The sequence below is a fragment of the Triticum urartu genome, chromosome 1, assembly GCF_003073215.2.
Source record: "Triticum urartu cultivar G1812 chromosome 1, Tu2.1, whole genome shotgun sequence".
NCBI classification, from domain to species: domain Eukaryota; kingdom Viridiplantae; phylum Streptophyta; class Magnoliopsida; order Poales; family Poaceae; genus Triticum; species Triticum urartu.
Window position 1 is genome coordinate 108,495,800 of NC_053022.1, and position 15,494 is coordinate 108,511,293.

General features: G+C 47.3%; 1 protein-coding gene across 1 annotated transcript; it reads right to left on the minus strand.

Annotated features, from left to right (window-relative positions):
• Positions 1-7,182: 7,182 nt before the first annotated feature.
• Positions 7,183-8,170, minus strand: LOC125515738. The gene has a single exon (XM_048681269.1). The coding sequence runs from the start codon at positions 8,120-8,122 to the stop codon at positions 7,373-7,375; it is 750 nt and encodes a 249-aa protein (XP_048537226.1). The 5' UTR covers positions 8,123-8,170; the 3' UTR covers positions 7,183-7,372.
• Between the last annotated feature and the right edge of the window lie 7,324 nt (positions 8,171-15,494).

The window sequence follows — 15,494 nt, forward strand, 5'->3', positions numbered from 1 at the left end:
ATGGCAATCCCTACTCCTTGCATTAACATCAATCGGTGGGCATCTCCATAGCCCATTGATTAGCCTCGTTGATGTGAGACTTTCTTCCTTTTTGTCTTCTCCACATAACACCTCTCATTATATTCTATTCCACCCATAGTGCTATGTCCAGGGCTCGCGCTCATATATTGCGTGAAAGTTTATAGGTTTGAGATTACTAAAGTATGAAACAATTGCTTGGCTTGTCATCGGGGTTGTGCATGATGAGAGCATTCTTGTGTGACGAAAATGAAACATGACTAAACTATATGATTTTGTAGGGATGAACTTTGTTTGGCCATGTTATTTTGAGAAGACATAATTGCTTAGTTAGTATGCTTGAAGTATTATCATTTTTATGTCAATGTGAACTTTTGTCTTGAATCTTTCAGATCTGAATATTCATACCACAATTAAGAAGAATTACATTAGAATTATGCCAAGTAGCACTCCGCATCAAAAATTCTGTTTTTATCATTTACCTACTCGAGGACGAGCAGGAATTAAGCTTGGGGATGCTTCATACGTCTCCAACGTATCTATAATTTTTGATTGCTCCATGCTATATTATCTACTGTTTTGGACATTATTGGGCTTTATTATCCAATTTTATATTATTTTTGGGACTAACCTATTAACCGGAGGCCCAGCCCAGAATTGCTGTTTTTTGCCTATTTCAGTGTTTTGGAGAAACATAATATCAAACAGAGTCCAAACGGAATGAAACCTTCGAAAACGTGATTTTTTTCATCAGATAAGATCTAGGAGACTTGGACCCTCTATCAAGAAAGCCACGAGGCGGTACGAGGGTGGAGGGCGCGCCCTGCCTCGTGGGCCCCTCGAAGCTCCACCGTCGTACTTCTTCCTCCTATATATACTTACATACCCCCAAACGATCGGGGACGGAGCCAAAAACCTAATTCCACCGCCGCAACTTTCTGTATCCACGAGATCCCATCTTGGGGCCTGTTCCGGAGCTCCGCCGGAGGGGGCATCCATCACGGAGGGCTTCTACATCATCATCCAAGCCCCTCCGATGAAGTGTGAGTAGTTTACTTCAGACCTACGGGTCCATAGTTAGTAGCTAGATGGCTTCTTCTCTCTTTTTGGATCTCAATACAATGTTCTCCCCCTCTCCTGTGGAGATCTATTCGATGTAATCTTCTTTTTGCGGTGTGTTTGTTGAGACCGATGAATTGTGGGTTTATGATCCAGTCTATCTATGAATAATATTTGAATCTTCTCTGAATTCTTTTATGTACGATTGGTTATCTTTGCAAGTCTCTTCAAATTGTCAGTTTGGTTTGGCCTACTAGATTGGTTGTTCTTGCCATTGGAGAAGTGCTTAGCTTTGGGTTCGATCTTGCGGTGTCCTTTCCCAGTGACAGAAGGGGCAGCAAGGCACATATTGTATTGTTTCCATTTCAAGGATAACAAGATGGGGTTTTTCTCATATTCCATGAAACTATCCCTCTACATCATGTCATCTTGCTTAAGGCGTTACTCTATTTTTAACTTAATACTCTAGATGCATGCTGGATAGAGGTCGATGAGTGGAGTAATAGTAGTAGATGCAGGCAGGAGTCACTCTACTTTTCTCGGACGTGATGCCTATATACATGATCATACCTAGATATTCTCATAACTATGCTCAATTCTATCAACTGCTCAACAGTAATTTGTTCACCCATTATAGAATACTTGTGCTCTTGAGAGAAGCCACTAGTGAAACCTATGGCCCCTGGGTCTCTTTCTCATCATATCAATCTCCATCACTTTATTATTGCTTTGCTTTTACTTTGCTTTTACTTTTTACTTTGCATCTCTATACCAAAAATACCAAAAATATTATTTATCATCTCTATCAGATCTCACTTTCGTAAGTGACCATGAAGGGATTGACAACCCCTAAGCGTGTTGGTTGCGTTGAGCTATTGTTTTTGTGTAGGTACGAGGGACCCGCGCGTAGCCTCCTACTGGATTGATACCTTGGTTCTCAAAAACTGAGGGAAATACTTAAGCTACTTTGCTGCATCATCCTCTCCTCTTCGGGGAAATCCAACGCAGTGCTCAAGAGGTAGCAGGCGCCCTAGCGGGGACTCCCCCGCCGTGTTCTGCGACTCGGCCTTGATGGCGAAGGCCGCCGGCGAGCCACCCAAGGAGGAGGAGGTCGTCGCGTCCGACAACCGCCGCGGTGTCCACGAGCTGCCACGGCGGCGAGACAAGGACGGGGGAGTGGGGGCGAGGTACTCGAGGCGCGGTGTGTTGCCGGCCTCGATGTAGTCGAGGACGTTCTCGAGGGTGCGGCCGGGCACCCCCCACCACCCGCGCCGCCCTTCGGCGTTGTGGCGGCCGCGAGGCACGACGCCGTTGGTGGAGGCGATCAGGCCGTCACGACGGCGGTCGAAGTAGATCGTCCAGAATGTGTTGTTGTCGGGGGAGTACGCCGGCGTTCGCCGCTGCTCCTCCGTCAGCGACGACCTAACGCGGGCGATCTCTGCCCGCCTGTCTGCCCCGGTGGGAGCGGGTGGCACCGGCACGCCACCGGCGCTCAAGCGGCACGCGCCCGGCACCCTCATGTCCGGGGGAGCCGGGTAATCGGCCTCAAAAAGGAGGCGCGCCTCCCACTCGTGGAGGTGGCGGCGGCCAAAGCCGTTCTTCGCCGTGGAGTCGCCTGGGTACCGCGCTGCCATTGCTCGTCGGCGGGCGAGCGGGGAAGGGGGGAGGCGATTTTTTGCTGCGGTGCGGCATTCACCGGCGAGGAGTCCGGCTTTTATAGCCGGAGCAAGGGTGGCAGAGGCGCATGCCAGGCGACGCGTGGCGGGCAGCCGTGGCGCTGGGCGACGCGACGCTTCACTGCATGGCATCAATGGGCATGCTGACCGGCATGCTGCATCGCGCCAGGCGCGGCATCAGTGGAGGCGACGGCGCGGCAGCGCGTCACAGTTGGTATTGATTCCCGCGGGAAACGAGGCGATGTGGACGACGAAGCGGCGCGTTGCTGAAAGGGCGGGCCCATCACAGTTCACGCCAAAAACGGTCCGTCCGGCGCCCCCAGGCGACCCCCAGCGCGCCGGGTTCGAGTTGGGTACGCCGGCGTCAATTTCGGCCCAATCCGGCAGAAAACGGGCTCCTGGGGTCGCGATTGGGTCATTTTTTCGGCGCCGGCACTGAAAAAGTGGCCTGGGGGGCCTGTTGGGGGCGCGGCTGGAGATGCTCTAAGTATCTGTTGTATACCACTATATTTTTACATCAGCATGTATTTTGTTAATCGACGTGAATCCAACCTTTGTCTGATCTAAAATTAGTTGTAGCAAAATGTTAAAGGCGCCAACATTGATTTTTATAAAGAAAACTGCTTAGTAGTTTTGCATACTGAGTTGCATGAGTGTACTATCTCATATCATGCACATTACTAAATTTTAGTGCTGCTCTGGTTGCCCATTCATTCATTGTGTCAATGTTGCTTTCGTATTACCTTACCTGGTTGATGATAGTTGTGTCATATTGTGTTAATTTGGTGTTGGCTAGTTGCCCAAACGTTCATTGTGCCAATGTTGCTTTCCTATTATCTGACTTGGCCAATGATAGCGATGCTAGTGTCTTAATTTGGTGCAGGCTGCTGAAGATAAGAAGACAAACTCTGAAAACAGCAAGGCAACCCCGTTGTTTCTTTCCAATAAATCTAGGCCAGGTAATATGCCAATAATTCATGATTAATCTATTTGGTTTCCCTCCTAATTTATGTTATGATGCAGTGGTCGAGACACTCTTCACTATCAATAATACAAGCCTGCCAAAATCATTATCTGAATCTGTTCAGTATCCTCTGTCTCGAATGCAACAGAAAATTTTTATGTTTGTGAACCAATTAATGGCTGAAGGAATGATGGAAATGATGGAGGAATCAGAGGTGCAGAGTCGTGCGACACAACAACTGATCAATGTGTTCAGAGACAGTGTAGCAAAGTAGCAAGAACTTGCCCACATACTTATGGGCGTCATCCGTGCTGAGGTTGCAGATTGTGACGTTGTAGATCGTTAGGTTCTGTTCATTTATTTGCACTGGCATAAATCTTTGATTGGCCAGTGGATGTAATTTCATGTAATATATGCTGGATGTGCAACGTTTTTCCCTGTATGTCGTACCTTTGCTTGATCGGTTTTGGTCCTATGCATAATTGCTCGTCGTAATGGGCTCAAATTATCTAATTTGGCCTAAAGACATGTACGAACTTTAGTGGGCCCATTAAGTTAATGGGTCGTTACCAGGCCGAAAGTTAATGGTCGGCCCTCTTAACTCCCGGGTCGTTAACAGGCTGACATCGAAGCAGGCAACAGGTGGGCCCAATTGATTTCATGGGCCGTTAACAGGCCGTTACGAAGTTCGGGCTACATATGGCCCAACTATACTGTGGGCCTTTAGCAGGCCGAAAGAGACAACGGGCTTGTACTAGACCATGAAGAGTATGGGCCGCCAAGAGGCCGAAAGTCAGGTTGTATTGTAAATGGCCCGACTGTGTTGTGGGCCTTTAGCAGGCCGAAAGAGAAACCAGGCTGGTATTGGACCATGAAGGGCATAGGCCGTTAAAAGGCCAAAACTCAGGTCCGACTACAAATGGCCCAACTCATTTATGGTCCGTTAACATGCTGAAAGGTACACAAGGCCGGGAATTGGCCCAACACTTAAATGGGTCGCTAAAAGGCCAAAACTTGGGTCCGGCTACAAATGGCCCAACAGATATATGGGCTGTCACCAGGCTGAAAGACACACCAGGCCGGAAATTGGCCCAACACTTAAATGGGTCGCTAAAAGGCCGAAACACAGGTCCGACTACAAATGGCCCAACTGATTTATGGGCCGTCAACAGACTGAAAGACACACCGGGCCGGAAATTAGCCCAATATTTAAATGGGTCGCTAAAAGGCCGAAAGATGTACATCGTGAAAATTGGCCCATCCATTGAATGGGTCGTTAACAGGCCGAAATCTTATCGAACCGATATTAAGCCCAAATATATAGCGGGCTGTTAACGGGTTCGAACTGACGATGGGCTGCAATGGTGTCAAATCCTTAATGGGCCGTTGACGGGCCGAATTGGCACATCTCGTATGGGTCATGGGCTTAAATGGACCTGACACAAGTAGGCCTTATATGGGCCGGCCTGCTATTTTTTACTCGGCCGGCATTTTTCATCGGAATGGGCCACTGTTGGGCCGTGCCACGTGTCGACCTATCATAGGCGCCTCCTGTCCAATGAGTGGATGATATCTGTCCCAACGGTGAGGCAACACGTGTTTCCTCCGGCCAATAATGATTTTACATGTGGAAAATCCCCATTGGTCTGGGCTGTTAACGGGTTATCGGATCCAAAACCGGACCCAATAGCTTAACGGCGTTCCGTTACGGTGGGTGCCACGTGTCGGTCACCCTTGATGAAAGCACTTCTGTAATGCGCAATTTATCGTCATGGAAGTGGACACTTCTGTGATGATTATTTTGGTAATGTCATGGAACACTTCTACGACAACACAGGTATGGCTATCTTGATTCTGTCATAAATGTCATGGATGTACATGCATGACAGAAAACGTGACCTACTGTGACAACCACGTATCATCACGAAAGTGTATTTTTTTGTAGTGAAGAATAGTGCACGGCAAGACACTACCGCTCTGGTCCTAGGAAGGCCAGCGCTCCTCCCCTCCCGTCGACGCCAAGCTTGGTGTGCTGAGCATCTTCGGCCGATTAATCGCTTGGCGGCGATGTGGAGGCAGACAGCTTCACTTCCCGGGTCTCCGGAAGCGGAGGTTATGAGGGCAGAGCTGGAGAGCGCTGAGGCAAAGCTTCAGTTCTCTTGGTTCATGGCTGGACACGAGGAACGGGCGCCGGCGACCATTTAGACCTAGCCAGACGAGATCCGCTTAGTCAATGTAATGTAATGAAATCCGTCATGTTTATATGAAATTTGACGTGTTTGATCAAATTTCGTCAGATTAGTTTGAGTTGTTGTCGTTGGATGGCGGTCTCCCGCATCCGTGTCCGCAGACTTGTCTCCCCCCCCTCCTCGGTTCACGGACGGATGCATGAGAAACTTTGCTGGTTGCCATTAGAGATGCCCTTAGATTGTAGCAGGTCAGAGAGCGCTCGGGCCAAAAGAGGATCTCGGGTGAACTACTTACTACGGAATTGGTAACTAAACGTGCATTTTGAAAAAAGTAGGACTAAACTGACACTTCGATAAAAGATTTAGGACCTCCAGTGTATTTAACTCTTTTCCTTTTAGTGCTAGCGTCCGTCGACGAATAATTTGAAAAGATCCGCCCACTCAGCAGCCGTTAGATCCGGTCCAACCAACAGTTAACCCCGTCCTCATTATTGCAACAAAGTTAGTGTTGCAGAACCCTCTTTGCAACAGAGTTCATGCTGCAGAAACATTTAAGTGTTACAATTTTTTTCGTCTTCACTTTTTTGCAACATTGATGATATTGCGGAGGCTTTTTGCAACATAAATGGCGTTGCACAAATTAGAGAAAGAACGGGAGCTTGGGAGGAACACGGAAGGCAACTGCACTCGAGGGATCTAGATTCAGATCCTCCAATGTCCCGATGGGAAAACTGAACAGAGGCTCAATTGCAAAACATAAAAGATAATGCTAGGTAAGCCCGCAGGACACATGTCACAGGGACGAGGCGGCGGACGTCCACGTGCGATCTGCCGGCTGAAGCCAAGCCTTTTCCTTTTATTACTAATAAATAAATGCGCACGTGCAACACACGTTAATATTTAGGCAATATATTAATTGCACGGGATATTAGGTATGCTATTATTTGTGTGTTAATTCTGTGATTAATACAATATTTGGTATGATATTAATTGCACGTTAAACACGTTTAACGCTCGTCATTGGAGCAGTCTAGGTCATTAGATTGACTTAGTTCGATGGTCGAGATCAGTTAGGTCTGCCTCTTTGGATCTTTTTATTTTAGGATAGATATACATATGCCATGGAACTTCAAAATACCCCTTTTGAGACTTGATAGAAAGCTTATCGTACACAGAGGGAGGGGGTTCACTCGGGGGCTCTTTCCACCGAACAGAATCGTTCGCTAGATCGAACCCTCCTGGGAGAAAGCATCGTTCGCTTGAATGCCGCTAGAGCTGACCTACACCAGTTTTTGGCGTCCATTGCAAAATTGTAACAGAAGTACAGAACAACAATTTCTCCCATAATTTCAGGTTTCTAATACTATAAAATTACATATGCATGACATCCATTTCCGGCAACATTTGTCGAATCTCTACAGCCTACTAGTCACTCTACATACAGTACGTCATTTTCCGGTCTGTGTCTAGACCTCGACCTGCTGCTGCAGCTGCAGGGTCTCGAGATGCATCTTCCTCCTCATGCTGGCGATGAACTCTTCGAATTTCTTGTTCATCTCGTCCACGTCGTCAACTATCTCAGGCTGTGCTTTCTGCCGGGTCGTGTGCTCCCCTCCTCTGCTTCCCTCGTCATGCAAACTAGAGATCCTATCCGCCACCACGGCAATCTCATAGCCAGCACCATGATGAAAGTGGTTGAAGCTGTAGTCCGATCTCTGTTTCTCCGCGGGATCCATCTCTTGGACCGTCGCGGCATATTCCCCCTCTCTCGCTCTCGTCAGCGGCTTCCCGCGCCGCACTCGCGCCGTGGCCGTCTCAGCGCCTCGATGTTCACGCTCGAGCCGACCTTCGTCGGCGCCGGTCGCGCCAGCCGCCGTACCGATCTGCCGACTCTTCGGCTGAGACCGTGCCCCGGAGCTGGAGCAAGCAGCTCCACCGGCCGTTACGGCCGCGGAGCTGCTTGGCCGAGCTGGAGCAGCCAGGAGCCCGGCGTCCTTGAGGATGACCAGGAGGATGGCGTTGCAGAGGAGGATCATGTTTCTCCTGTTGACGAGCTCGACGAGGCGGCGGCCGTCGAACCCGAAGGCGTCGACGGTGGAGAGGAGCCAGGCGGTGGCGCGCGGACGGTGGAGGAGGAGCGTGTGCGCGAGCAGGGTGAGTGCGACGAGTGAGAGCAGCGCGGGGGCCGCGAGCTTGGCCTCCATTTTCCCAGCCATGGACACGGTCGTGCTTGGGACGGTGTGGATCCACTGATCTCCACTCCACTTATAAATAGCATGCACGCCCGGACGGCTCGGGGAGGAAGACTGAACTTGCATGACCCGATCCCGGGTATTCCTGGCCCTTGGATTGCCCATCGAACCAAACTAATTCGTCAGGAAGACTCGGGAGTTGACGTTGTCCTCGTCTCGGTGGGGACCGGCGCGACTCCGAGTCGGTCTAATCTTCCGGTTGGGATGGGGCCAGCGGGAACTTTCAGACTTTCACACCTGACCTGACATGATGAGAGAGAGCGAAAGCGACGGAGACCGGATCAAGTCGACGGCTCGGCGCAGGGTTCACGCCATGGAGCGAGGGCAGGCGTCGACACGTAGATACCCGCGCGCGGTAGGGTGTATGGAAGACGCGGGGTCAATCAACGGCCACATGGGACTGATTTGGTGGTCTGATCATATGCTCATCAGTTACCACTGCGTGACAGCGGACAGTGTGTCGGTCTACTCCGTGTACTCCTCCGACCCCGTTTGTCGTCCACCCGGCTGCTGCCTCCATTGACCGGTAGCTCGGCAGAGACTGAACTGGCTTGGCTGAGCACGGTATGATGGACATTTGCGCCTTTTAACTCCCCATCATCGCAATCCGCAGGCTATCTTCGTGAATCATCCGGAACTTTGCGTGACGGTCAGTGGACGCCGAACATTAACGAAAAAGGCTTTCGCCTCATTTTATAAATAAAGCACCGACCAATCACAACTCAAATACAAACACACTCCATCACAACACATGCACACGTTCAAGACAGGATACAAAAACGCTGAACGCAGTAACATTACCTCTAACACTACAAGAGCAACCGGGGTCCTCAACCGTGAGCATGCCACCATGAAAAGATGAAGCCGCATATGACGAACCGTGTGCTACAAGACGGCGCCTTCAGGAAAGTTACGACACCATAGTGCTGCCACCGGTCGACCCGAGGATCAGAGTTTCCCCTGGAGCAACACGACGGGCAATAAGAACCGCGACAACACCTTTAAGAAGGGAACGAGCTTTGCCGCCGCCGATCCGTCCGAAAATAGATCAGGTTTTCATCCCGGCCAACATTCACCACCACCAGACGCCACACCCCAGCGACCACGCCGTCCACACGACCATGGCCAACGGGCAGCACCTAACCACGGGCTCCGCCCATGAGCACCGTGGAACCACCACCAAGGCCGCCGCCCCAGCATCCTAGACCTTGATACCACCTCACTAGAGACCCATCGCAGCCCCAACCAAAGATATGCATTTTCCAAAAATGTTAATCATCTATGTAAAATATGTTCCTTAAGTATACTAAATATGTAGAACGTGTATTAAAAAATAAACATAAAAATTTAGAAAATTCAAATGTTGTCCATGTATCAAAAATGTTAATTATATATTTCAGATGTATTAAATGTGTAAAAAAATATTTCCGTGTATATAAAAAGTGTACAACATGTATGAAAAAGGTGGTCATCAAAACTATTTGAATGAATGTTAATCATCTATATTAAAAAATTAAACATGTACAAAAAATGTTACCAGTGTAGACAAAAAATATAGATTGTGTATTATTTTTTAATGTAAAAACATAAATTTTACAAAATGTTAATCCTATATTCTTAAAAAGACAATTTATGTATTTAAAATGTGCCAGACATATACCAAAGAATGTACAAAGTGTTCCGCTTGGAATAAGAGGGTATCTATTTTAAAAAAATCAACAACTAAAAGAATATACAATGTGTATGAAAAAACCTGTCATCATACATAATTAAAAAATGATAATTATATTTTTGAGTGTTTTTATAAAAAAATGTTCCCTGATGTATGCGTAAAGTGTACAATGTGTATGAAAATGTTAACATGTGTTTAAAGAAGAAGAAAAATGAAGACAACAGTGAAAACCAAAGAAACGGAACAAAAGAACACCTCGAAAATGAAGAAAAACAAAAAAACCAAATAAAACCATGAAATAAGCAAAGAAAACTAATAAAGAAACTCAAAAACCAAAAGGGAAACAAAACAAAGCTGAAGAAAAGTAATGAAAACTAACAAAGGAACAGAAGAAACTGAAGAAAATAAAGAAAATAGGTAATAAAAAATCGAATCAAATGGAGAAAGAAACAAAAGAAAACCGAATAAAAACATAGACAAAAGAAGAAAAAAGGGGGTAAAACCGGAGCAAAATGAAGAAAATGTTGGGGAACTCAGTAATTTCAAAAAAAATCAAACGCACACGCAAGATCCATCTAGGTGATGCATAGCAACGAGAGGGGAAGAGTGTTGTCCACGTACCCTCGTAGACCGTAAGAGGAAGCGTTATGACAACGCGGTTGATGTAGTCGTACGTCTTCATGATCCGACCGATCCTAACACCGAAGGTACGGCACCTCCGCGATCTGCAAACGTTCAGCTCGGTGACGTTTTGCGAACTCTAGATTCAGCTGAGTGTCGAGGGAGAGTTTCGTCAGCACGACGACGTGATGACGGTGATGATGAAGCTACCGGCGCAGGGCTTCGCCTAAGCACTGCAACGATATGACCGAGGAGGAAATATGTGGAGGAGGCACCGCACACGGCTATACAATCAACTTGTGTGTCTATGGGGTTCCCCCTCCCTCGTATATAAAGGAGTGGAGGAGGGGAGGGGAGGCCCCTCTATGGCGCGCCCAAGGGGAGTCCTACTCCCACCGGGAGTAGGATCCCCCCCTTCCCTTGTTGGATTAGGAGAGGAAGAAAGGGGGAGAGGGGGAAGGAAAGAGGGGGGCCGACCCCCACCCAATTCGGATTGGGCTTGGGGGCGCCCCCTCCTAGGCTCCCTTCTTCTCTCTCCCACTTTGGCCCAATAAGGCCCATATACTTCCCGGGGGGTTCCGGTAACCTCCCGGTACTCCGGTATATGCCCGAACTCACTCGGAACCATTCCGATGTCCAAACATAGGCTTCCAATATATCGATCTTTATGTCTCGGCCATTCCGAGACTCCTCATCGTGTCCATGATCATATCTGGGACTCTGAACTACCTTCGGTACATCAAAACACATAAACTCATAATACCGATCGTCACTGAACGTTAAGCGTGCGGACCCTACGGGTTCGAGAACTATGTAGACATGACCGAGACTCATCTCCGGTCAATAACCAATAGTGGAACCTGGATGCTCATATTGGTTCCTACATATTCTACGAAGATCTTTATCGGTCAAACCGCATAACAACATACGTTGTTTCCTTTATCATCGGTATGTTACTTGCCCGAGATTCGATCGTCGGTATCTCAATACCTAGTTCAATCTCGTTACTGGCAAGCCTCTTTACTCGTTTCGTAATGCTACATCCCGTAACTAACTCATTAGTTACATTGCTTGCAAGGCTTATAGTGATGTGCATTACCGAAAGGTGAAGGAAATATGCCCTAGAGGCAATAATAAAATTATTATTTATTGCCTTATATCATGATAATTGTTTATTATTCATGCTAGAATTGTATTAACCAGAAACATAATACATGTGTGAATACATAGACAAACAGAGTGTCACTAGTATGCCTCTACTTGACTAGCTCGTTGATCAAAGATGGTTATGTTTCCTAACCATAGACATGAGTTGTCATTTGATTAACGGGATCACATCATTAGGAGAATGATGTGATTGACTTGACCCATTCCATTAGCTTAGCACTTGATCGTTTAGTTTGTTGCTATTGCTTTCTTCATAACTTATACATGTTCCTATGACTATGAGATTATGCAACTCCCGTTTACCGGAGGAACACTTTATGTGCTACCAAACGTCACAACGTAACTGGGTGATTATAAAGATGCTCTACAGGTCTCTCCGAAGGTACTTGTTGGGTTGGCGTATTTCGAGATTAGGATTTGTCACTCCGATTGTCGGAGAGGTATCTCTGGGCCCTCTCGGTAATGCACATCACTTAAGCCTTGCAACCATTACAACTAATAAGTTAGTTGCGGGATGATGTATTACGGAACGAGTAAAGAGACTTGCCGGTAACGAGATTGAACTAGGTATTGAGATACCGACGATCGAATCTCGGGCAAGTAACATACCGATGACAAAGGGAACAACGTATGTTGTTATGCGGTCTGACCGATAAAGATCTTCGTAGAATATGTGGGAGCCAATATGAGCATCCAGATTCCGCTATTGTTTATTGACCGGAGACATGTCTCGGTCATGTCTACATAGTTCTCGAACCCGTAGGGTCCGCACGCTTAAAGTTTCGGTGACGATTGTATTATGAGTTTATGTGATTTGATGTACCGAAGGTAGTTCGGAGTCCCGGATGAGATCGGGGACATGACGAGGAGTCTCGAAATGGTCGATACGTAAAGATCGATATATTGGACGACTATATTCGGACATCGGAAAGGTTCCGAGTGATTCGGGTATTTTCGGGGGTACCGGGGAGTTACGGGAATACGAGGAAGAAGTAATGGGCCTCATGGGCCAAGTGGTGGAAGAGAGGAGGCAGGGTGCGCGACCCCCCTAGCCCAAACCAAATTGGACTAGGGGGCCGGCCCCCCTTTCCGCCTTTTCCTCCTTCTCCTTCCTTATCCTTCTCCTCCTTCCTTTCCTCCTCCTAGTAGGAGTAGGAAAGGGCAGTCCTACTCCTACTAGGAGGAGGACTCCTCCTCCTGGCGCGCCCATAGAGGGTCGGCCGGCCTCCCCCCCTTGCTCATTTATATACAGGGGCAGGGGGCACCTCTAGACACACAAGTTGATCAGTTGATCTCTCCCAGCCGTGTGCGGTGCCCCCTCCACCATATTCCACCTCGGTCATATCGTAGCGGTGCTTAGGCGAAGCCCTGCGTCGGTAGCAACATCATCACCGTCACCACGCCGTCGTGCTAACGGAACTCTCTCGTGAAGCTGTAGGATCGAAAGTATGTCTAGAGGGGGGGTGATTAGACTACTTGATCAAATAAAAATCTAGCCTTTTCCCAATTTTAGTTCTTGGCAGATTTTAGCTATCTTAGCACAAGTCAAGCAATCTCCACACAATTCAAGCAAGCACGCAAAAGAGTATATGAGCAGCGGAAAGTAAAGCATGCAACTTGCAAGAATGTAAAGGGAAGGGTTTGGAGGATTCAAACGCAATTGGAGACACAGATTTTTTTGTCGTGGTTTCGATAGGTGGTGCTACCGTACATCCATGTTGATGGAGACTTCAACCCACGTAGGGTAACGGTTGCGCGAGTCCATGGAGGGCTCCACCCATGAAGGGTCCACCAAGAAGCAACCTTGTCTATTCCATCACGGCCGTCGCCCACGAAGGACTTGCCTCACTAGCGGTAGATCTTCACGAAGTAGGCCATCTCCTTGCCCTTACAAACTCCTTGGTTCAACTCCACAATCTTGTCGGAGTCTCCCAAGTGACACCTAGCCAATCTAGGAGACACCACTCTCCAAGAAGTAATAAATGGTGTGTTGATGATGAACTCCTTGCTCTTGTGCTTCAAATGATAGTCTCCCCAACACTCAACTCTCTCACAGGATTTGGATTTGGTGGAAAGAAGATTTGAGTGGAAAGCAACTTGGGGAAGGATAGAGATCAAGATTCATATGGTTGGAACGGAATATCTTGACCTCAACACAAGTGTAGGTGGTTCTCTCTCAGAAAATGTGTATTGGAAGTGTAGGTATATTCTGATGGCTCCCTCCACGAATGAAGAGTGGGTGGAGGGGTATATATAGCCTCCACACAGAATCTAACCGTTACACACAATTTGCCAAACTCGGTGGGACCGAATGGTTAAACTCGGTCGGACCGATTCAGCAAACCTAGTGACTGTTAGGATTTTCGATGGGACTGAGATGCAACTCGGTAGGACCGATATGGTTAGGGTTAGGGCATAACGTAATCTCGGTGTGACCGATTACACAAACTCGGTGGGACCAATTTTGGTAATAAGCTAACCAGAGAGTTGGTCAGGTAAACTCGGTGGGACCGATTTGCTCATCTCAGTGAGACCAAAATGTTACAAAAGGGAAACAGAGAGTTTACATTGCAATCTCGGTGGGACCGACCGCTCATCTCGGTAAGACCAAAACGTTATGAAGGGAAACAGAGAGATTACAATCCCATCTCGGTGAGACCGATATCCCTATCAGTGAGACCGATTTGCTAGGGTTTGTGGCAGTGGCTATGACATTTGAAACTTGGTGGCGCCGGATAGAAAGAATCGGTGGGGCCGAGTTTGACTTTTGGTTTAGGTCATATGTGGATGTGGGAAGGTAGTTGAGGATTTTGGAGCATATCACTAAGCATTTTGAGCAAGCAAGCCATTAAGCAACACCTCATCCCTCCTTGATAGTATTGGCTTTTCCTATAGACTCAATGTGATCTTGGATCACTAAAATATAAAATGTAGAGTCTTGAGCTTCAAGCTTGAGCCAAACTTTTTGTTCTTAGAATTTTGAGGGATCCACTTTCCTCATCCATGCCATGCCATTCATTGAGCTTTTCCTGAAATATTAATCTTGGAATAATGTTAGCTCAATGAGCTATATGTTGTTAGGAATTACCAAAACCACCCAAGGATAGTTGCACTTTCAATCTCCCCTTTTTGGTAATTGATGACAACATATAGATCAAAGCTTCGACAAATGATAATAAGAGTGAAAGATATTGTCGCTTTGAGAAGTATGTGAAAAGCAAGAGCTCCCCCTAAAATTTGTGCATATCTTAAGATTTGCTTTGGACTGTAAATGCACAATGAGTTAGGATCATGGGTTACTCTTCCATGTCACATACATCTTGGTGGAGCGCTAAAAATGATAAGATTTAAATACATGCACTCATCACCAAGCAAAGTGAATGATCATATAAGGATAAGTAAGATAATATCATCTAACAAGCATAAGTGTAGCTTATGATCAACCACATGATCATCAATGTCTCACAGATAATAGCATAGTATCTCAAGCAATCAAAAGTAACCAAAGTTCAACCAAGAAGACAAGAGAGAACAAAAGCAAACTCTCTCTCTCTCTCTCGAAGCCTATGATCTATACATTTTTCTCCCCTTTGGCAACAAGTTACCAAAAAGTTCATAGAAAATGCATAGCACTAAAACGTCTCTCAGGCTTGGTCTTCAGGTGGTGGTGTCCGGAGAATGCCAAGGACGAAGGCTTCAGTCAAAGTAGATGGAGCTGATGGAGTTGGTGCTGGAGCTGGTTGCGCTGGAGCTGTAGCTGGTGCAGATGAAGTGACTCTAGTGTCTGGAACAGGCACTGCAGCAGATCTCTGAGCTCGAGGCACTCTGGAAAATGCATCAGTGGTTGTCTTGCCCTTCCTCTCCTGCATGTCATCC